General features: G+C 43.1%; 1 protein-coding gene across 13 annotated transcripts in view; it reads left to right on the top strand.

Annotated features, from left to right (window-relative positions):
- Window positions 1–16,745: 16,745 nt before the first annotated feature.
- Window positions 16,746–24,474, top strand: part of ppp1r12a (protein phosphatase 1, regulatory subunit 12A) — a 72,721-nt gene continuing 64,992 nt past the window's right edge. For all 13 annotated transcript variants that reach the window (XM_078165414.1, XM_033614703.2, XM_078165421.1 and 10 more), the window contains exon 1: window positions 16,746–17,076. In XM_078165414.1, the coding sequence (XP_078021540.1) occupies window positions 16,840–17,076 (237 nt within the window). In that variant the 5' untranslated portion in view covers window positions 16,746–16,839. The remainder of the gene's footprint in view (window positions 17,077–24,474) is intronic.

The raw sequence follows: 24,474 nt of genomic DNA, 5'->3' as shown, positions 1-24,474 counted from the left end.
AAAGAGTCACAAAATGACAAAAAAAAAAACACAAAACAACCGCAAAGAAACACAAAATGGCCTCAGAGATTCCCAAAATAACCAGAAAGACACACAAAACAACCACAAGGAAATACAACATACCCCAAAGAGTCACTAAATGACCATAAAAAGACACAAAACAACCACAAAGGCACACAAAACAACTACAAAAACACAAAATTACCGCAAAGGGACAGATATTGGCCTAAAAGACAAAAAAAAAGACTGTAAAAAGATACAAAATAACCACAAAGAAAATCAGAATTACCCCAAAGAGTCACAAAATGACTACAAAAAGACATAAAACAACAATGAAAAGACACAAAATTACCTAAAAGAGACAAGAATCAACCACAAAGAGACACAAAACTACCAAAAAAGACACAATACAACCATAACAAGACACAAACTTACCTCAAAGAGACACAAATTAACCACAAAGACACACAAAACAATCAAAAAAGATGCAAATCTACCACAAAGAGACACAAAATTAACCTAAAGAGTCACAAAATGACTATGAAAAGACACAAAACAACCACAAAGAGACACAGATTGCCCTTTCATAGAAACTAAATTATTACAAAAAGCTACAAAAATACCACAATAAGACACAAAAGTACCTCAAAAAACACAAGACTACTACAAAGAGATGCAAAACAACAAAGAAGTCTGTGTATCTTGCTCCTATGTAGGTAAGGTGGTGGGGCCTCCTGCATGTCTGTGCCCAGGGGCCAGTTATCCTATAATCCGCCCATGACTAAGATTATAAGAGATCAGTGGATGTATATGTAAACTTAAAGTGTACGCTACTTTGAAATTAGACTATAACTGGAAGTGAGATTGATTCTTCTTCTCTGTTTCCTGTGATTTCACACTCACCAACATACTGTAGTCGCTGTGGTGTCAGCTTGCAGAAATACACATTACTGGTCATCATACGTAACATCCAGGTGAAATCCAGCCACACAAACAGTGCTGCTCTAAACCTGCATCACCTGGTGTTTGCCTCCACTGAGCAGTAATTGATTGTCCCAGAATCTTGATATCTTTTTGCCTGCGAGCTTCATTCCTGCTCACACAGTATGCTGCAGAAGTTGGTGCTGATAATCCTGTCAGATGGCTGCATAAAGGGTAATAATCATATGTGGGTGGCTTCGCTGCGAGAGGGAGAGTAGCACAAGTAACACTTATCTATTTTTAAGCTGCTGCTTGAGGGCCTCCTTTGTGAAGTGTATGGATGGAGCTTAACTCAACACCATTTCTGTGCAGCAGAGGAGAGTTAAAAGCTGGACGCAATTATTGTTTGAGTAATTCAGCTCTGAGATGAACTTGATTTGCTCGATTTAAAAGCAATTATTGCCAAAGACATCCCTGGATCGAGCTTTAAACCTCTGGCTGAAACAAACTGATTGATGCCAGTCATGGGAAACACTGTACCCATTGTAACCTGCGCTAGATTTTAGGATTACTGAGGTCGTGGGAGATGAGCACAGTTAAGAAATAAGATATATGACACCTGTTAATTGAAACATGAACCTGTCCACATATGAAGTGCCTTAAAGTACTCCCCATGACAAACGAGATGGCCTGCGACCTTTGACCTCAGAGAATGCACCCACCCTGGGATCGCACACGCCCCCCCCCCCCCCCCAATCATCCACTGGGTTGAGCTCAGTTCACAATGTGTAAGAGGTATTTAAACCTGATAGGGCCGAGGCTTTAAAGACTGAGTGTGGCTCTGTTTTTCCGCTCATGCTTGTTTTCATCAAGGTGAATGGAAATAATGAGGGCAGAGGGTTTCAGCGGCTAAATCGAGAACTCTATAACAGGAGAACCGAAGCTTTGAAATTATCTAACAGATAAGTGGTGCTAATGGGAGTATCCTTTTCAGTTTCGTGGAAATCGTTTCGCGGAAGTTCTGATGCTGCGTTGAAGCAGAGGTGTGGACTCGAGTCACATGATTTGGACTCAAGTCAGACTCATATATGTGATTACTTTAGACTTGACTTCACAAAATTAAAAAAGACGTACAACTTAACTTGGTATGGAACATCAATGACTCGTGACTTCACTTAGAAAATACTTGTTACTTTCCCGCCCAACAAAGATTACAAGTTATTTTAAAAGTGTGCCAAGAATCAGTTAATATCCTGAATCAACTAACATTAACGCTATTCAACCTGATGTTAGCCTGGAACAGATTTATTTATATGGTCATTTGCTCCAGGCACATTACTGCAAGTATTTACTTCATGAAGCCCTACACTGCTACATGTAGCTACATGCTAACATCAGGGAAACATGTATTCTTGGTTAGTGATGTTGTTAATTTCTCCGGATTTTGAGTCATATTCCTGCTGGAACACGCTTGGCTGTAAAGATTTGACTCGCTTCATACGTGCGAATAACTCGCATCATACGTGCATGAAATGAAATGAAATAAAAAAAACAAAAGTACCTTAGAGAGACAAAATTATCTCAAAGAGACACAAATCAACTACAAAGAAACACAAATATTACCCCGAGAAGTCACGAAACGACTACAAAAAGGCACAAATTTACTTGAGCAAATAACTTGCATCGTACGCACGCAAAATTGCTGAATTGATGACTGAACACAGCACGTCCTTAGCGTCGTATGACCCTGGAGGATCTCAGTGCTGATTGGCTATCAAGGCGCAAATTGGTCGCAGAAGTTCAGATTTTTCGACTCTTACGAATAAGCATATGATGCGAAATCTCGCTATTTGCTTCGTTTGCCACTGCTTATTTCACGTATATTTCGGGTCACGTCTATCATGCTGCCCGGCAGGAATTCACATCTAATCACGTCTTTACGTTGACTTTACATGTATTTCACTTGCGAAACTGTTATTTTCCGGTGTGAACACAAAATTACAGTCATTCCCTGGCTGCAAGTACATTGCTACATGTAGCTACAAGCTAACATCAGGGAAACGGAATCTCGGGTATTGATGTTGTTTATTTCCTGGTAGAAAGTGAAAGTGAAAATTAGCATAATAACAAGTCCCCTTTCATTAAATGTGAATAGGAACTTAACTGTTTCAGTTCAGTCTCAAGGCTATCATTACCCTCATTCCCACCAGTAGGCACCAGCTGACGAACCTGATGTCTGCTATCTGCCCAGCACCACACAGCAGCGAGACAAAGTTAGCAAAGTAGTGCAGCATGTGGGAGCTAAATACCCAGACTGCTGGACTCAACTCATCAGGTATGTTGTTCTGTCTGTGCTGGGTGTGTAAAAAAGCAATTGTTATGCTAATGCATTCAGCATATCAGCTTTATAAGGTGATAAAGGCTGTGAAGTGACTCCCCAAAAATCAATTGATGCAGGGTAGGTTTGCATTTAAATTTGATTGGTATTTTCATGATAACTATATAACAAAATAGCATTTCTTTTATGGTATCAACCTGAATTTATTTGGTAAAATATGGAAAATAACTCCAACTTTAACTGTAAAATCAGCAGTACTAATATGTTCTTACAGTAATTGTAGAAAAAGTTCAACTGTATTTATTACAATTAAATTCTGGCAGCCACAGCTGCTAGATTTTACTGTGGAGTTCTACTTTCATTTCTTATACCGGAGTCATTTTAGTAGGGGATCTGTTAACAGCGCCTATCCTTTACTAACAGTTCCCGTCTGGTCGTTTGTAATCTTGTAATCTGTTTCCTTACAAGCTCCTCCACAATCTTAGTCATCGGTTTAAAGACATAAAACATGCTCATCTCCATCTGGCTGGAGCATGATAGTTATTTCTGACAGCAAAAAATTGATGATCTTTTTTTCCATGGCTTGCTTGACCGGAATGATTCATCGTAGCTTTTAGCACTAACCCATTACAGGCTTCACCGCAGCTCCAGATTTTGGCCTATTATTAGCCTCTTTTCTCTAGGAAACAAGGTCACTCAAACAGCCTTGTCTTATTAGGCTGTCACTGTTCGTTTGGCTTTAAAGAAACATCCCAGAATTGAATACGCCTGCGTTGCACACTAAGTCCACTGGTCATTTGCACATAAGTCCATCACCATACATTTGAATCGAGTTAGCGCAATCAAACATCCATTGTTATCATGCCGGCGTAATGGCCCGAGATTGAAAGAGCAGAATCCGGTGATGCTCCAGCTGTACAGCCCCTGCTAAATGAAAGTGACTGCCCTATTTCTGTCCGGGGTGAGAGCTCAGCTGTCGTCTGAGAGTAGATCACCTCATGAGCACTCCCCAACCCTGCCGTGCCCTGCACCCCAGAACTGAGTGCAGGGTGTCCTTTCTGAGACATCACCTCACGTTAACACAGGCCATGGAGAAGCTGCAAGAGCTTCAGTCTGTGTGTTTCAGTCCTGACCCAAAAATACAAGCAGTGTGTCTGTGTGGTTAGGTTTAGGCACAAGAACCTCTTGGTTATAGTAAGGAAAATCATGTTTCAGTTTAGAAATACCAACTTTCATGGCCCATTTTTCATGGCACTTATCCCAGCAGAAAATACAGCAATGGGTCAGTAAAAAAAAAAGTTTCTTGTGGCACTATCCCAGCAGGAAGAGCAGCAATATCTCGGTAACAAACAACTACTTTTCGTGGCGCTATCCCGGCAGGAAATGCAGCAATATCTTAGCGAAAAAGGAACCTTGTTTGTGGCTATGTCCCGGCAGAAAATGTAGACATTTCTCAAAAAAAAAAACAGCTGCTGTTCGTGGCACTATCGCATCAGAAAACTCAGCAATTCGTGGCACTATGCCAGCAGATAATGCAGTGATGGATTAATAAAAAAACAACTGCTTTTCATGGCACTATCGCGGCAGGAAACACAGCAATGACTCGGTAAGAAAGGAATGCTGTTTGTGACACTATCCTGGCAGGAAACGCAGCAATGACTCGGTAAGAAAGGAACGCTGTTTGTGGCACTATCCTGGCAGGAAACGCAACAGTGACTCGGTAAAAAAGGATCACTGTTTGTGGCACTATCCTGGTAGGAAACGCAGCAATGACTCGGTAAAAAAGGATCACTGGTTGTGGCACTATTCTGGTAGGAAACGCAGCAATGACTTGGTAAAAAAGGATCACTGGTTGTGGCACTATTCTGGTAGGAAACGCAGCAATGACTTGGTAAAAAAGGATCACTGGTTGTGGCACTATTCTGGTAGGAAACGCAGCAATGACTTGGTAAAAAAGGATCACTGGTTGTGGCACTATTCTGGTAGGAAACGCAGCAATGACTTGGTAAAAAAGGATCACTGGTTGTGGTACTATCCTGGTAGGAAACGCAGCAAAGACTTGGTAAAAAAGGATCACTGGTTGTGGCACTATCCTGGTAGGAAACGCAACAGTGACTTGGTAAAAAAGGATCACTGGTTGTGGCACTATCCTGGTAGGAAACGCAGCAATGTCTCTGTAAAAAAACAACAGCTTTTTGTGGCACTATCCTGCCAGAAAACACAGCGATGGCCTGGTAAACAAACAACTGTTTTTCATGGTACTATCCCAACAGGAAACATAGTGATAAAAAACAACCACTTTTTGTGGCACTGTTCCAACAGGAAACGCAGCAATGGCTTGGTAAAAAAACAACTGCCTTTCGTGCCACTATCCCTGCAGAAAAAACAACAATGGGTCAATTAAAAAAATGCTTTTCATGGCACTATCTCAACAGGAAACATAGTGCTAAAAAACAACCACTTTTTGTGACACTATCCCAACAGGAAACGCAGCAAAAACACCAGTGTTTGGTGACTAAAACCTGCTTCAAATGCAGCGATGACTTTCAAAAAAGGTTTAGAAAGTGTTGGTTTCAAACAGAGGTCTGTTGCTTGACAGGTGACTCACAGGTGACACGCCATCCACCATCCCCTCCACCTTCCAAAGTCAGCTCATATATTGCGTCGCTCAAGAAAAGCTGATATGCTACGTGTGAAATGTACAAATGTAACGTATCTGTGGTTTGCAGATATGTATAATCACAGTGTGTGTTATGTTACCTATTTGGTCCGAATGACTAACGGACCTCGAGTGGATTTACCGTGCACAAACACACAAAGGAACCCAGACAAGCATGACGCCACAGCTGAGAAGAAGGCCGCGGCGTGTGACCAGATCAGGTTGCTATTATTATTCATCTTGATGAGAATGGTCTGAAACAATCTGCCCCCGCCCCCCTTCTTCACCCCTCCTGCCATTCATTCAACTGCCTCTCCTCTCCCTGTGTTTCTCTGCCAACTGGTTCCTGTTCCTTCACTTCTCTGCATGGCACATGATTGGCCTTGGACAGAGTCTGCTATCTCATTCCTCTCTGCAACCTAAATACTCTGATGGTAGAAGCCCGTGGTGACATTGGACAGGGAGGTGAAGTTCTACACATAGTGAACATGCAGTCAGATGGGGGCCCGTTCATCTGTGATGGACTTGGGTTTGAGCCCAGTGCAGCACGAGATGTCACCTTGGGACTGTTGCATCATGGACGAACCCTTCTAGGAAGAATATTTTTATATTCCAAGTGGCTTTTCGCTGCCTGTAGAGCGACCTGCTAACTCTCGCCTGATACCACAGGCCAGGACAAGCTTTCCAGTCCACCAGTGACTAATTGAAAGGGTCTGACGGGCTGAGCCAGCACTATCAGGGTATTTCTCTACATCACTTTTTTAGACATCCCCTGATAACATCAAAGCTGACTATTTCTATCTGCTCGATAGCGCTGCTGTCTGGACCCGTAAATCGGAGAAGGAGATGAGTGTGTCAGTGTCGCAGGCGCCAACAACAGGCATTGGGTGACATGGGAGCGGAGCGTCTGGCTTCTCTCAGATGGGACTGAGTTGTCCACACTTCACCAGTCGCCCCTCTGTGAGTGCTGCTCGTCTGGGTCACCTGTACTGACATGCTGGAGGGTATGACTGGATACAGTTACTGTATGGCAATGAATATGTGGTATTTTCCCTGTCTGATCTTCTGTTGTGGCTTTTCAGCCTGATCACCAGACAGAAATGTTGGCACTGTACTTTCCTGCACATCATGGACCATGTGTGGTTAGGTTTAGGCACAGAACAAATTGGTTAGATGATGATGTTTTGGCTTAAAATACCCAGTTTTAGGGGCAGCAGCCCTAACCAGCAAGAAACACAGCAATGTCTCAGTAAAAATAAACCACTTTTTGAAGCACTATCCCCGCCAGAAAAACAGCAATGAGTTGCCACAAAACACCCACATTTGGTGCCTAAAAACCCGCTGAAAACACAGCAATGTTGTATGTCTCCCAATGACAAAGTCAACTCATGTTCCATGTCACTTTAGCAACGTTGATATGACACATATGAAACATGCTAATGCAATGTATCCTCATACAATGGTTCATATGATATCCAACAAATTAGCGCCTCACGAATGACATTACTTTCCTAATGTAAAGTTACAGAGGTTAGATTTAGGCAAATACAGTTGCTGTGGTTAGGTTTAGGAAAAGAAACGTGGTTATAACGTACCTAAAAATTATTCAAAGCTCACTCAAAGTTCACACACTTACGATCACCCGTCTCCTGGGGAAAGTCCTGTGTTTTGTGACCCATCGACCACAGAACCTGCCTCCTAACTGGATCACTTATGACCTCTTCCTTCTTTACTCCCGTCAGTGCATTGGTCACACGAACGTAGCTGAGGCCCTCTTGAAGAGGTGGTCTCAGTCCGGTAACAAATGAACTCTGGTGCGGTTCGTTTGTGGAAAGAATATGTTCCAACCTAGATCTGAACCAACTGCAGTCGCATTACACATTGTTTGGATTAAACAAGCATGAGTGTGTGGCGTCGGTGGCTTAGTAGATAGACCAGGCACCTCACAGTCAAAGACTCAGTCCCTGCTGCAGCCTCCGCAGAACACAAACCAACTCTAGGCAATTATGGAAGTCAGTAACAAAACTAGTCCCTGATTCGTACCAAAACAAGACACCTCTAGGTCTGAAAGCACCCTAAGTCTGAGTAAGAATGCAAGTATGCATGTATGTATGTATTCCCCCTTTCCCAGCTGCCTTTCCAGAACACTTGACCGGGACACCTCATCTGGTTTCATAAACCACACCAGAGAACAGTCCCTTCGCAAACACTCAATTAAAGCAGTAAACAGGAGCTTCCTCTGGGGGATCAGTCACAGGTACTGAGGGCTCTGGCTCTGACATCAAACCGCTGAGAACGCGGCTACGATGACATGACTTTTAGATCTGTCGATGGGTTTTAATCAGTTCACTCATGCACGTCTCACCGGCTGAAGACAAACAGTGAGAGTGCGCCAGTGTAATTTTGTGGTACTGATACACTTGAGTCACTCCGAGACACTTTTATCCTCGCAAGGAACGGGAACAACAGCAAACAGTCATGGGAGATCAAAGTGAAGGGTAATGAGAGACAGGAGTTAGCTAGAAGTCTCATGACACACGTACAGCAGGATAGTCACAACCGCCCGTCAGAGCCGATGCTGACAAATGACTTTTCTCCCGTGTTGTGCAATGCATTTCCCCTTAGCATCCCATCAGGTATAACAAACACTGAAATCCCGATGCATCCTCTGACGTCACATCAGTAACCACAATTATTTGCACTGATTGCTTTTAGCTGTCTGAAGTCTTTTTACTGGCAATTTCATGACAAACAAATTCAATATAAGGTTATTTGATTAAGTAATCTTCGTTAAAACAAGCCATGATGTACTGTGTGTTGTCACTGAGGTAAATACAGCTGCTGGGGGGGCACAGCTGGGTGCATAAACAGGATGCATTACTGTACATTCAAGGTGTTTGTTTTGGCGTTAAATGGAGTATGTGGATATATGTTAAAGAGTTTCCATGCCCTCAGTGCTACAAGAGGCCCCTCTTTCGTAACTGTTGTTGACATTGTGGATTTAAAGCAAACAGTGAGAGAAATTTGCAGAGTTAAACATGCAAATCACCTGCAGAAAATATTCAAATCCCTTGACTAAAGTCAATATTTTTATCTTTATACATTTGACTTGTCTGTGTGAATTTTGAATTGATTCAAAATCTGATATTGAAATATGTTTGGCCCTGAGCCACAGACACTACCTGAAATTACAAGCATTCTTGAAACAACTGAATTATGTCTTCACTTTGATTTTACGACATAATTAGTGTAGATTTCTGACAAGATATACTGATGAATTCATTGTTGGGGGCAACAACATAATGTCAAGGTGAGATGGTAGCGTAGACTCATTGTGTTGTATGTTTGATCTGATGTTTGTAGCATCCATATCTAACCCTGCTGAAAGTTACACACAGAAAAAAATGTTGGCATTGTACGTTTCTGCAAATCATAAATAAGTAGTATTTGCACGTTTCATATCATATGGTTTTTTTGCTGTTTCCAGTAGCGTTGTAGCCCCCAAACATGGGTGTTTTTAGGGACCTGTTGCTGTGTTTCCAGCAGGGATAGTGCCACAAAAAGTGGGTGTTCTTACTGAGACATCGCCATGTTTCCTGCTGGGATAGTTGCATGAAAAGTGGTTGTTTTTCACAGAGTCATTGCTGTGTTTTCAGTGCCATTTAGCCCCCGAATGTGGTGTTTTTTAGTAACCCCTCACTGTTTTTCCAGCAGGGTTTGTGCCACAAAAAGCAGTTTAAAAATACATTGCCATGTTTCCTGCAGGGATAGTGGCGTGAAAAGTGGTTGTTCTTTACCAAGTCATTGCTGTGTTTCCAGCTGAGTTTTAGTCCCCAAACATGGGTGTTTTCAGGGACCCATCACTGTGTTTGTTACTGCTTTTTATTCCGAAACGTGGTCATTTTTTAGCAACCTGTCACTGTTTTTCCAGCGGGATCATGCCACAAATAAGTGGTTGTTTTTCACCAAAACATTGCTGTGTTTCCTGCTTGGATAGTTGCACAACAAGTGGTTGTTTTTTACAGTCATTGCTGTGTTTTCTGTGACATTTAGCCTCCAAACGTGGGTGTTTTTAGGGACCTGTCGCTGTGTTCCCAGTGGCTTTTTAGCCCCCAAATGCAGTGTGTTTTAGTAACCCTTCAACATTTTTCCAGGTTAGTGCCACAAAAAGCAACTGTTTTTACAGAGACATTGCCATGTTTCCTGCAGGGATAGTGGCATGAAAAGTGGCTGTTTTTTAATGAGTCAATGCTGTGTTTCCAGTGGAGTTTTAGCCCCCAAACATGGATGTTTCTAGGGACCCATCGCTGTGTTTCCAGCTGCTTTTAACCTGTTGCTGTTTTCCCAGCGGGATCATGCCATAATTACGTTTTTTACAGAGTCATTGCTGTGTTTTTAGTGCCATTTAGTCCCCATATTTGGGTGTGTAAAAGTGGATGTTTTTTAGAGACACATCACTGTGATTCCTGCAGTGCTTTATCCCCAAATGTGAGTATCTTTCAGCAACCTGTCACTGTTTTTCTAGCGGGATTGTGCCACAAAAAAAGCAGTTGTTTTTTTTTACTGAGACATTGCAGTGTTTGTTTTTCTCCAAATCATTGCTGTGTTTCCTGCTGGGATAGTTGCACAAAAAGCAGTTGTTTTTCACAGATATATTGCTGTGTTTTCAGTGCCAATTAGCCAAGTTTTTTAGGGACCCGCCACTGTGTTTGCAGCAGCTTTTTAGCCCCCAGATGTGGTGTTTTTTACCAAGACAACGTTGCTTTTCCTGGCAGGGTAGTGGCACAAAAAGTGGCCGTTTTCTTCCGAGACATCCTTGCTTTTCTGGCAGGGATTGTTCACCCAAAACCAGCTATTCTATGCCAAAACATGCTCCTTTCCTAACCACAGCACTGTTGAAATGTAAAGTTTCAATGTGTCAGCTATTACGTGCGAATATAACGCATCACTGGTTTGCAGAAATGTACAATGCCAACATTTTTTCTGGTGATTGGGCTGCTGCTCTGTATGCTATTAGATAGAAGTTAACCCTCACTGACATCTAATATGTACCTGTTACATGTTTTCTTTTACATACAGAGATACTGAGAAGTGCAGTGCTATCACATATTCAGAGCCTGATATTTAAAGGTTATGAAAATGACATTTATTTATAACAACCTTTTGAAACAGCTGAGGCAATAAGATAAGCACAGCTTTTTGTGCTGCAGGTAAAAACACAGTCTATGTGTCATCACACAGACACACACAGACCTACACACTGTACACTCTCGTTCTGTTCAGGGCTGGATGTGGCCCACATGGCTCGCCTTGTGCTGTCAGTCACTGTGAGGTCGGCCCTCCTCGCCCAACAGCAGCTTACGCATCACTTTCCCTCCAGCCCTCCTGATATCAGCACACTGAAGCCTCTGGCCAACAACTTCCTAACACTGACGCTGTTGGTGTTCCCATGATTCAGTGGAACCGCAGTAATTTCCCATGACATTTCTGTAACATTAAGGATCTGTATCAGCTGAGCTGCTCGTCCTCTCTCTGCGTCTTAACCTCCGTGTTCTGGCTCGCAGTCCCGTGTGCCGCAGCCCAAGCCTCATTCAGAGCATTTGCAGACAATAAATTATTTAAATCTGTCTACATTTAGTGTCAGTGGCATGAGAAATGGCTCCGAAATGAGAAAATGGGAGGTAGCGTGACTTCACACAATGGCTCATGGTCACAGTTGTATAAATGTTTTGGATCATGATTCTGCTTGAACAGCTTGTTATTCAGGATGTCAACTCCAAGTTCAGTAGGTGGGTGGTATCTAATCAAGTAAAGGCAGCATCATTGTCACTTTTGAAATGTCTTTAAACCCAAAAACAACATTATTATCGTCTGTAAAGACACTATGTAATTAAAAAAAAGGGGGGGTGCTGCATGTCTCATACCTACAACTTGCGTACGAGGAGGCAATACCACATCCCCTGCTGAGTACACATGGGTGTCTGCCAACAATAACACATGGCGGTGCCAAAATAAAAAACACTTTATGCCTGGCCACCTTGTTTTTACTCCAGGTTGAGCCGGACCACCCCGGTGCTCGAGTCCACTCGGCATTCCTAGCACTTCAAGTGTTACCCATCAAACCATTACAGGTACTTTGTGGTGAGACGGCTTTTATTTTCCCACAGAGAGCAATGTGTTTTTAGTGGGTGTAAACCAATCATGTTACATGTGACATTTTATATGAGGCGTTCATGTGTGGAAGAAAGGGGAAATACGTCTAAAATGAAAGTTTGTATAGATAGCATGCTATTTCCTGAACGAAAAGACAAAAGCTAAGTCACCTCTGGTTGAAAAAATAATTCACTACCAACTGAGGACAACAGGTCAGGAGGTGATGATAACAAAATCTGATTATTTAACTTTTTCTACTCATTTTTGACTCTTATTTATAAAAGAGACTAAAAAAATATGGGTGCAACAGTAACATAATATTATTTAATCAATATGTTAAGGGAAAATAATACGAGCACAAGTACAATTAGTTTACTTCCTGTTTTGGCAGAGATGTTTGACAGTGGAACGTCGTCCAACTCTCTGTGCAGGAGCATGGACTGAACGGCCACAAAGGTCAAATGCACATTTTCTGAACACTGGCCTGGCTGGCTAACAATTCCAAAAAGGAAAAGATAGCCTGATGCAAACGTTGTGTGAGAGCCAACATCTCCAACATATGGCAATGGTAAGCCATATGCTAAAGTAAAGTAACATAACTAAGAGGGTTTGGGGATCCTCCACCAGAAAATTTTGAGCCTCAAACACTTAATTTCCTGCATCCTGGTATTTATTAATTTATTTATTCACCAATTTGTGTGTGTGCTTTTTTGCAAGTGTGTTTAATTTGTTAAAATAAAAGTCCTCTGGGGGGACAAATGCACACATTTGAAATATTGAGGAGAATGCATGAGTATGTATGGAATATTGATTTTATTAACAACCTGGCTAACTTTGTGTTGCATGGCTTGTGTGTTAGTACACATGACCATATATTGCTGACCCATAACATTATATTAAGATCTATATAATGACCGTTGTTTTCTATCTGTGTTTACTGTCCATTGCACTTCGGCATGTGGGCATGTAATGCTTAGCTGAGTTGTTACTTCATGTTGCTTGCATGACTGTTTGTGTGAACATGCTGATTGTTGTTGCTGTGTTTTTGTATCAAACTGATGTTCTACAGTTTCTTGTTGCTTTGCACGGCTTGTGTGTTGTCTTGACAATTCCTGTTTGCTATTGCTTTTGCTGTCGTTATGGTGACCTGCTGTCTTTGCTCTGTGAATTTTATCATTTTATAGGTTTCAAAACATCCTGCCGAAGGACTGCAGTTGGCTAACACTGGCACATGTACAGAAATGTTGATTAACATGTGTTGTCCTTACAAATAAACAATCAAAACGAAATGACATATAAACATCAGCCATAACTGACTTTCAGGAATTCGATTATGCTGTTGAGGTGTATCGGCTAATTAGAAACTGTGTAAATATGGAGAGTTAAGGATTCGCATACTTTGTTTTTTTTATTTTACAGTTACTAAGTACACTAACTTGTTGTTACCAAGTTGGACCCCCTTTATTTTCTCTTTTTGGGACCATCCTCTGTAAACCCTGGAGATGGTTGTGTGTGAAAATCCCAGTAGATCAGCAGTTTCTGACAGACCAGCCCGGCTGGCACCAACAACCATGCCACCTTTAAAAGTCACTTTTATCACCTTCCTTCCTCATTCTGATGCTCAGTTTGAACTTCAGCAGGTTGTCTTGACCTTGTCTACATGCCTAAATGCAGTGAGTTGCTGCCACACGATTGGCTACTTAGCTATTTGCGTTAATGAGCAGTTGAACAGGTGTACCTAATAAAGTGGCTGGCATTTAATTGTATTTCAGAAAGATTATAGTTGTCCTTTTCTGTAAATATCCAGCTTTAATTGAAGGAGCACAGTGATTATAAGGAGCATCACTGGGAACAAGACTTCTTGATTTAAGGGGAGCCTTGTGGGTTCCCACAGAAGCCATTTTCATTCAGATATCTAAAGGTCCACATACATCAAACTGACTTCCGCGCTTGAGGTGTTACCTATCAAATCAAATCAGCTTTTATTTTCCCACACAGAGCAATGTGTTTTTAACAGGTGTGAACCAAACATGTTACATGTGACAATTCGTTTGAGGCGCTCACGTGTGGGAGAAAGGGGAAATACCTTTAGTTTGTTTATTTTGCATGTTATTTCCTGATCGAAACAAAGAAAGGGTAAGTCACCTCTGTTTGAAAAGACAACAAAACACTACCAATTTAGAACAGCAGGTCAGGAGGGGATGATAACAAAATCTAAAAAATAAAACAACTGTGGACATTGCTGGATACAGTCCATAGAAAAACTGCAGAATTCCATTGGTGGTACCATTCAGATATCTAAAGGCCCAGATACACCAAAGCACCTTCAAAAAACTAGTGGCAATGAAAGCCGACTGCTGCATTGCCTCATGTCGCCTGTGTCTCGACCTAAAAGTTGCACATGAACACATTGCAAAGATCACAGCCGATGGCCAACCAACACATACTGCACCTGTGTGAGAGGAAATAACTCTCTATACCAGCAGATGACGGTAGTATGTTATCATCATTCAAAAAGGGAAACTGGAAGACCCTCTTGATGCTAGTCACAAAATATTTCGGCTTAAGAGCTCAATTGCTAAAGAAAAATAACCTTACCTTACGTAACACGTTTGTTTTGATCTCACACCCTTTTGAATCTAGCTGTTTGTTTACTTTCCTCACTTCTGTTTCTCTAAAGCCCAGTTCACATTACACAATTTTAACCCTGATTTTGCGTTGTGGAGACTATCATAATCTCTTGAGTGTTCATACCTGGCGACGTGTGTTTCTGTCATCGGGAGTCTCGCCAACTGTGTTACGACCTGTGTGTGCACACCACAAGATTTCTCGACCGAGCCCTCGCCGACAGAGCCCCAGATAACGCGGTGACGTCCCCAAACTACGTTTTTTAACTTCGAGATGACACATCGTAAAGGCATGGATATTCTGAATCAGATCTGCCTCCAGGGCCTGGGTCCAAACGCAATGGGCTCCCCGTGATCCTGTGGACGCCGCCATTGTTGTTGTTGCTTGCCAGCTTGTCAGTGTTGCCATATCTTGGGAGAGAAACAAGCAACCAGGGCTATGGAAACAAGCCCAAAAGAAGCGACTGGACCTGGCAACCCTGCGGCTTGTCCTCCTCACATTTCTTCCGCTATCCCGCCTCTCATTGGCTGATGCTCTTTATCAGTCATGTCAGACTTCTCCAGTTTTCTAGCATGCCAGATATCCAGTCCCAATCACAGATGAGGGGGCGACTTGCTCGTAGGCTTGTTCACACATGAGGACTCGTCGTGTCTGAATATCTGCCGACTCACCTACGACACAAGGTGGCTCTCAAGATCCTCTGCGGCGACAAAATCACAGTGAAAATCATGTAATGTGAGCTAGCCTTTATCGTGCACTGTGCTGAATTGCCAATCAGAAGCCCTTTTTAAACAGGAATTTGCAGGAAAGCCCAATCAGTCTTCTTTCAGCATTGGCAGTATAAAAACAAAATTGGGGAGTACCTACTTTTGTTTATCCAGAATGCGCCTTTTTCGGGGCAATGGGGGACGTGATAAAGTAACAAAATGTGTAGCTCAGTGTGTGACGTAAACAGTGATGTGGGAGGGAAGCTGCAGCTGGTCAGTCCTTTAGCAATTCTCTCGTAAGTCTGCCCGTTCTTCACCGTTCCGTCATCTGACGGTTAATGGCCTCTTCATTTGCGAGGACAAGGAAGGCGCCCAATTCCTTGTCTCCCCAGTTGCTCATCTTTACAGTGTCTGTCAGGTTTGTGTTTCCCTCTTGCTACTAGCTGCTCATTCCTGCTATCAGCTGTTTCCTGTTTATCCACCACCAGTGGCTCGCACGTGTGGCGTCATCAACAGCTCCTCCCACAAGTCATCAACAGCCCCTCCCGTTGCGGAAGGCCGCCTCGGTCTTTTCAAACTAAAAGGGTTCTGAAAATATGACTACCCTACGAGGCGGAAAATTGGGCACCTCGGATCAACTCGCCAATCCGGCTCTGTGTGTCTAAACGCTCGCAGCTTGCCAGCAAAACGGCCCAACATTCCTGGAAAATCTGCCAGTGCAAAAGGGGCTAGAGTGACTTATTCACAGAGGGGCTCTGCTGTTGCCACTTCAACACACTGAATTGGCCAAAAATAAAAGCTGACGGGGATTGACAAGGGGCGACAGGGTGGGACGCACCGCACTGACTAGGGCGACAGATGTCCAAGGTTGGCTTGGTGTGCCAGGGTCCTTTAAGTTGAATTAATTTAAGAAGGGACAGTGCAAATTAATATACACATGGTATAAAAATGCCAGAGTGGCCATGGCCCCCCTGCCCCCTCTCGGTGACGCCACTGGACTGAGAGTCAACTATGACTTTTATTATGTACCCAGTAATGTCACAGTAAACTGAAGACTATACAATTCAAAATGGAGCATAGAGGAGATGGTTTAAATAGTTGTAACAGAGCCTCTCTCCCTGGAAATACTTGGGAGCTCGCTGAATGTTATGTAATATTTTCAAGTACTCTTGTCTTATTTGGTGTACACAGTCTATAAGGGATTACCCTGCTCACTCTCCCCTCATAATCTGCTGATGATGACGTTATACTGCAGCTCCAGCGCTCCAGATCTCGCGAGGTTATGGAAAACAATCCAGACGCCCTCTCTCTCGCTCTCGGCTCCCCCCTCCTCCCCAGCCCTCCCTTCCCACGCCCCAGTGCGCTGTGGGATAGTGGCACTATAAAGTATATCCTCTCTCGGAGAAAGATAAGAAGCCCGAGACAGGAGGGGGATGAAGATGGCGGACGCCAAGCAGAAGAGGAATGAGCAGTTAAAGCGATGGCTGGGCTCGGAAACGGACCAGGAGCCTCCTGTTCTGAAAAAGAAGAAGACGAAGGTGAAGTTCGATGATGGCGCCGTGTTTCTGGCCGCCTGCTCGAGCGGCGATACCGAGGAGGTGCTCCGAATGCTTGACCGGGGCGCAGACATCAACTACGCCAATGTAGACGGTCTCACCGCCCTCCACCAGGTTTGTGTTAGCCCGCCGTGTGTGTTCACATCAGTCACTAGCACTGCCAGCATCATGAGACACAAATATGGGTTTGCTGCTAGCGACTGCTTGTCCTGGAACACCTGTCAAATGGAAGCCATTCTCATCCCGTTGTTTACCTACCTAGCCCAGCCGTCCTTTTCGACGCAGAGCAGCGTTATGGATGAACACACTGGCCTCTGTCTCAGCTTTATTATGGGATACCTAAATTCAAAACAGCACTAACTGTGCGTGCAGTCTTTAGACCGCAATCCTTAATAAGCAGCAAAGTTAAAAGGACTACTTTTTGCTCCAGTAAACTAGCCTGAGTCCCTATCCTCAGTCAGCGGGTGCAGTCTAATTGCTGTGCCGCTCCACTTCAGATTGTAACGTTGGGTCATTATATGTTGTAAACTACCTTCAAGCCGAACAACCACTAGTATTTTATGCTTAATTGATACTGTTGAAGAAAGCTAATTTCGGGTGCTACGATCGAGTCAGTGCTGTGATCTCAACCCAAATGTTGTCATTGATCCAGGGCGAAATGAATTCCTCAGCGATGGCTACAACCTGGCTAACCGTAAAAGTGGTGTTGTTGATAAACCCCTCCACCGCGTCTGCGGCTACTCTCTGGAGGAAGCAGAAGCTAGCTAGCGTTGGTTGCTTACAACGTCACTCGATTACAGGCTAATGTTACCCTTTCAAGGCCTCGGCTACACACCATGTTTACGTAATATATACACAGGTGACAGACGGTTGCGGTGTATTAGCTCAAATGTGATAAAATGGTTAATTAATTTAGTTCTGTGCTGGCCGAGCGGAATGTATGCTAACGCTACGTTAGCAGGATAAGCTAGCTCTGGTTAGCTGTTTTGGAGGTTTAGCTAAGGTTAATTCATTCGTTAGCTAGCTTGAGAAGCGACGTCAGCGGGTAACTTTGTGCCCCCAAAAGTGACGTTTGGTGACTTTGGTGTATTGGTTTTTACCAGGAACATATGTGGGGCAAATACTTTGCTATTTGGCCGGATTGTCAGCAGTGCTAAGCTAACTATTTGCCCGCTAACCACGGTAGCTGCGTTGACTAGCCTCTATACTTTGAAAGCTAAATAATGCAAATGGCAGCCTGTTTAGGTTGTCGTCAGTCACTTAGGCCAGGTTTTTACCTCACATACGAACCGTTTTAAACTAAGCAGGGCTACATGTCTGATTTACAAGGCTCTTTAAACACCAGTGAAGGGATTGAAATGTTATGTTAGCCCGTAGGTGCAGTTACAGAAAAGAGAGCGTTGTTGTGGCCAAGGTGGATTCAGTGATGTGCACTGTACATACAGTAGATTTGCTTTAAATTAAACGTCTGCAATTTGGGTTTGAAACAGCTTCATTGTCATTTGTGAATACGTCAGTCTAGTAAAGGATTCACTTGTATTGTCTACTACTCTGTTCATTCTCTGCCACGCTCCAGATGTGACCTCATCTCTCTATCATTTATTGTGTAACAAACAATACCTGGATGATATCAGTTGAATCCTTTGCAGATTGAAACGTTTATGTGATTGCATCTAGTGACATTTGCTACATATGTAATAGGATTATACTGTGATAACACTATCAGATGCTGTACATCAATAACAGACCTATTTTCAGTTTTGAAGACCTATAGAATTGTTTTATTTGTGAGGGTTGTTAAATTTAAAGTGGGACTTTCTGCATTACTGTTTTGTGTTTGTACCTTTAACCTGTGGGTCAACAGGACACTGCAGATCCTTTATAATGAACAAGTCAATACCCTACTTAAGTTATTGCTGGTGGAAACAGGCATTTACACAGTTAAATTGATTGCATCAGCAAGGACACTTTATCCACCTGTTTGTTTGGATATTAAGTGCTTACATTGTATAAAAATTAATGAAATAATGTTTACATTAAATGTTTAATGCTAGCATAGATTCCCAGTGATGTCACCTCATTACTCATGCCCACGGTGAGCTTGTACTAGAAAGTAGTCTGACTTGGCTACATGGCACTATACACTTTCTTTCACCTATTGAAAGTTTTTTAAGCATATTTTCTAAGATGTTGTTAGCGTTATCATAAGATCATGAATTGATTTTGTTAGTGAGGATATTTGCTCTGTGCCCTTATTAATGGCGATGTTAAATCAGCCGTTCTTCATGCTCAGAGTCTGCCATAATGAAATCTGGAATTAGCATGGCCCCCTGTGCAAACTCATTGGGTGGAAACGTTGCCTTTTTTTGGGCTGATGTCCAGGGATGAGCTAGAGTGAGGAAAGAATTTGCAGTGCCGCTCTCCAGACCTAACCATCTCTGGAGACGAGAATCTGCTGTGTGTATGTCTGTGTATGTGTGTGTGTGTGATGTAGGCCAGCATGTGATCCAGGGGTTTTGGGGTCTTATAAAGGAGTTGAAGAAGGTGATGTAGGGATTTCTGTTTAAAGTGCTAATCCACAGAATTGCAGCGAGGTCAAGGTGATGACAGTCTCCACAGATGAAGTAAAGACGAGATGGACAGTCATATGATGTCTCTCTTGAGGTCTATGTCATGCTCTCCTTTTTGGTTTTAGCCAATAAACTCCAGACGGATTTTGCGAAACAAGCAAGATTTGCATCTGAAAGAAAATTACATCTCTGACAGTTTAATTTTCTGCAATGAACTGCAAGGCCCTGTTGTGTTGAATGACTGACCTCTGGCTTTGTTGTGAAGTGTGTCATGTAGTTACACGAGGGCTCACTCCACACTGGGTGCAACGATATCACTCCCGACGCTGGTGACCAGTGCAGGGTTATAAATACCACCGCCACAAGTTCTCCTAACTGGGTTTCAGGAGATGATACTAAGTTTGGGTATGACTCAGAGTCTGTCGCTCTGCTTTGTAGTGCAGCCCTGGCATAATCTCACATTTAGGCTAGAGGTTGTGTCTTTCATGTGAGTCACTGGCCTTCTGTCACTTAAAAAATGACCTGTTGCAGAAGGACCTGTAAACATGTTCTCTTCACATGTAGTCTGTATGATGTGATTCATGGTGAAGAGCGTTACAGGCCCCCTTTGCGCATATGGACATTGTTAGTGCGAATTAGCCAATAATAATTTGTGGCATCTCAATTTCTTCTTTGATAGCGAAGAATGTGACTTTGTGTAGATTTTGTGAGGTGAACGACTGAGACGGATTGGCTCAAACAAACGCAGACCGCGTGGATTCAGGTGGACAGTAAAGAGGATGTACGAGACATGGGGGTTCGGCAGACAAGTGGAGATTCCAGATCTCGTCAGCTAAACTCGTCTCAGAGGGTAGCATTCCAAGTCCCGTCGTCCTAGCCCGTGCATTCCTCACATGACAGTCGCTGGAAACCATGGCAAAGAGAGAGCAGAGCAGACATTCCTCAGCTGTCACCTAAACCCCTCCCCTCCAGTCATTCTCTCTCTGCCTTGCCTCTCGCCATACAATGCCAAGGCCCAGCTGACTGTTGCCCACTGAGCTCCATCAAGGCAATTAGTGTGGAGGTAACCAGGGCTTTGTCTCTTCACACAGGAAAATCTCCACGCTGACCCACACCTGAACTTTTTGTCTTTGGCGTTCACGGCCCTTGCTGATCCCCGCGACTGAGGCGACAGGACTCAGCCCAGCTTAGCATGTCAGCGTTGGGTATTACAATGCCTTTGCTCTGTTGACATTACACACCCTCATTATGGCCCTGAAATCCATGAACATTATCTTGCACTGTCTCCATGACAACGACTCAGGGAAGGTTGCTAGTCACTTGTGTTGGTGGATTTGCATGTACAGAGTGGGAGTTGCATAACACACTGAGCAGAGAAAGAGTCTCTGGCAGCGCTCAGCTGTTTTGAAACAAGAATCAATTTCATGAATTTAGTAATGGAACAATTATAGAGCGTGTGGCGGAAGATGGCGAGGTGGCTGTGTTTCTTTTCATCCAGAGCGGCATCAGTCATATTAGCACATTACATAATTGCTGTGGATTTCACTACAGCCCCAACCCCGAGGATTCTCAGCTGTGCCTGAGGCCCGCAGTTGGCCAGCGAGAGGAGCAAAAAAGAAATGCCTTTGACACGTCCCTGTCCTGATAAAGACATCGTGGCATCCTCTTACAGACCCCAAGCCTCCTGTCTTTCTGCCTGAGGGAGAAAATCCCGCCATCTCATGTGGAGAGGCCTCTTGGCGAAGACAAGCAAAGCATCACATTGCATTGCAGATCTTCGCTGTTTCTCTCACCTGTTTTGCTAGCCTATACAACAGGTTAGTGACTGATCGAGGAAAGCTTAATCCACAAAAGTCAGTCAGGGCTGTAGCTGCCTGCATAATAACTCCCAGATCTGATGACTGTGAGATAAAGACTACCTAGGATTACATATTTTGAGGGTGAGATGTAACGCACAGTGCTGTTATCAGCTTTTTAGCAGCCTGTGGGGTTTGTAGGGGTGTGCAGCTTGTGGCCCAGATGACAAAGCAATGTAAATTTAATTAGGAATCCTACAGATATTTGGTACATTCATATAAAGCATTGTAAATCTACCTTTTGATACCATCAGAATCAGCATCCATTGGGTCTTTTGAGTGGTTGTAACAGGATCTTTCTGTCGTTGTGGTTTCAGGCATTTGACGTTGGCCCATTTTAGAAGAAGTCTGCTTTCACATCACTATTCTTGCAAAAAGGTTGCACAAGATTTCCAGGTTCTTTGTTATGGTTGAAGGCCATCTTACAGTAGCAGCCAGTTAGTCACTCATGCATTTCTAAAATAATGCAGAATACATTAAGATGCACCTTAATAATTCATGGACTGGAATCTAGACAGTCTAGATTTTATTGTTCTTTGTCTAGCACGAATAGTTAAGTCTGCTGCCACCCATGAATTTTATTAGCTTCTGTCATGTTTTGGTATTTTGTTGTGGGTAATCTCTAGACATAATTGCAGCTTGTCATATGAGTTATGGTTGTGTATCATTGCTAATGACACATTAGCCAGAAGTCTACAGTAACTTATATAATTTGGTTCTTTTCAGTGCATACACGAGACTTAATTTCATTTGATTGTGTTCTTATTTAGCCTCGTGGTGCCATTATTCATTTTAATGATCAGCTCAAACAGCAGCAAAGTCTAGAGAGTACAGTAGAGGAAATACTGCATCATGAATTTACTAACCACATGAACCAAAACAGGTCTTGCAGAAGTGAGTTGTAACCTATCTTCTGAGTTCAACCCGGGAATGTCAGTTACAGTTAATGTTGCTTTCGATAGCCTGACGCCCACTAACTGGTAACTAACCAGTTAATTTTTTAAGAAAAAAGCAAAATGATGTGAAATACAAGAAGCCTCTCCTGTTGGGCCTACGCTCCTTTGACTCATTGAGCTTTAGTTGTTGTTAACTATGTTAGCACTACTAGCCGTTTTGACACTGCTAATGATGCTAACAGTGCTAACATCGTTCTCAATGCGAAAGGGGGTTTGCGGCTCAAAACTGAGCTGCTTACTTACCAGAATGGCGTGGAGGGGAGACCACAGGGTGTATATAATGTCTCGTAAGCAACGCTGTTGGGTCAGGACGGCATTTCTGGTGGTAATTGCAGCTTAGCTCCTACCTAGGTGCGCAGTGCAGTAAACTGAAGAGCAGCAAACTTAACCTGTAAACCAGTCGACATCCCTAGTTCAAACTGATTGGAGCAACATCGGGAATACAAGGAAGACATCAACCAAACCTTGACACAACAGCAAAAACAATAGTAGATGAACATGGCAGTTATAAGGAATGTTTTATTCAATTACCCCACCCCATTTCCATTTTAATAAATCATTCAGCAGCTGGTTTGTGTGCAGCGGCTCACCAGTACTGATGGTGTTAGAATCTGTGAACTTTACACAGCAAACACCAGTGCTTGTCATGTCCCTGTGAGCTGCTTTGGGTGTTTTGACTCAGTGTAGTCATACTAGATGCACCAATATGAGATAAACATGATATTCTCAATTTAACTTCTTACATAAAAATAAAGGTCACGCAATGCGATGCAGAATTCCATTCTGCAATGAATCACTGTATTGCTATTGTAACCTCGGCGTGCTCGATGACAGAGAGCGTTTATTTTAGAATTGGAGCCCCAGAACATGTATATATCACCTGTGTATAATTGGCAGGTCTGTCCTTGTCAAGCTGGCCCCGCTCGCTGCTTCATTCAGCCTTCCTACCAACCCCATAATCAACAGCAGGAAGTCCTTGTGGTGTTTGCGCGCCAATGATTTGCAACATGCCAGGTCATCTGCTGATTGTGACACGTCGGTGCTTCCTTGCAGATTGTGACATGATAACATATATATGACTGAAAATAGACAGCCAGTACAGCACAGCAAATGAACTTATCACGTCAGGCTTAATGCAAATTTGTCCTCAGTGAGAGATGGTGTATACGTCTGTCTCACTGAGTTAAATATGGAACTGTCGAGCCTTTTAGAGAAAGGACTGCAGTATCGATTTCTTCTAAAAGTAAAATCATGCCAGGCTCAGTTGATTCTGGCCTGGATGTAACCTATGCATCCCCACTCTATTAATGGCACAGCTGTGATAATGCATAGCAGGGATAAAATGCCAAAGGCATCCCCACCGGAGGATCTGGAACAGTGAGGGCCCTCAGAAGTATGTCAGATGAGCTTCGCTGCAGGTTGGAACTGGTTCACCTGGGGTCGTAAGGAGAATTCCTCAGTAGAGTGAACTTGCTGCCACGTATATGATCTGTGCTGACTTGATGGCAAGGCTGTGGACTTGACCTTGGCTTAAAGCACATTTGATGTGACGTGAGGGTGGATTTAACATTTTAGCCTGATGTAATTATTGCACGGCCATAACATGGCAGTGCTGCTGTATATGAGTTAAGGAAAATGAAAAGTTGATTTTAAATCAAAGGCTGCCAAGTTTGATATCGTTTTTCCCCACTTTCTTTATTGTACACAAGTTCATACACAGAGGTACAAACGTGTCAGGCGTGAACCCCCAGTTAGAATTCCTCAAGTGTTTATTGTTCAAAGGTCTCAAGTGATTAAAGCGGAGAAAAACACTGAATTAAGTGGGTTTTATCTTACAAACCAGCGTTTCTCTGATGCTGTTCAGCTCATCACTGGTATGCTGCTAGCCCAGCACCTGGTAACGTGTGCTCACCTGTTTCCTCCTGATAACTTACGATGTAGACATCCAGGAAGTTTTTACCAGGAGCCAAATTATCCATAGAGGTCTCTTCCTCTCCAAAACAAAATTAACTTGAGTCAAACATTGCGTACGCACAAAGCAAGGCCTTCAGGAGGCATACGCCACTTCCCACACAAAAGTTGGGATCTTTAAAAACAGACTTAATGGGAGAAACTTTTACACATGCATTC

The sequence above is a fragment of the Epinephelus lanceolatus genome, chromosome 23, assembly GCF_041903045.1.
Source record: "Epinephelus lanceolatus isolate andai-2023 chromosome 23, ASM4190304v1, whole genome shotgun sequence".
NCBI lineage: Eukaryota > Metazoa > Chordata > Actinopteri > Perciformes > Serranidae > Epinephelus > Epinephelus lanceolatus.
This window is presented reverse-complemented; position numbering and strand designations above follow the sequence as displayed.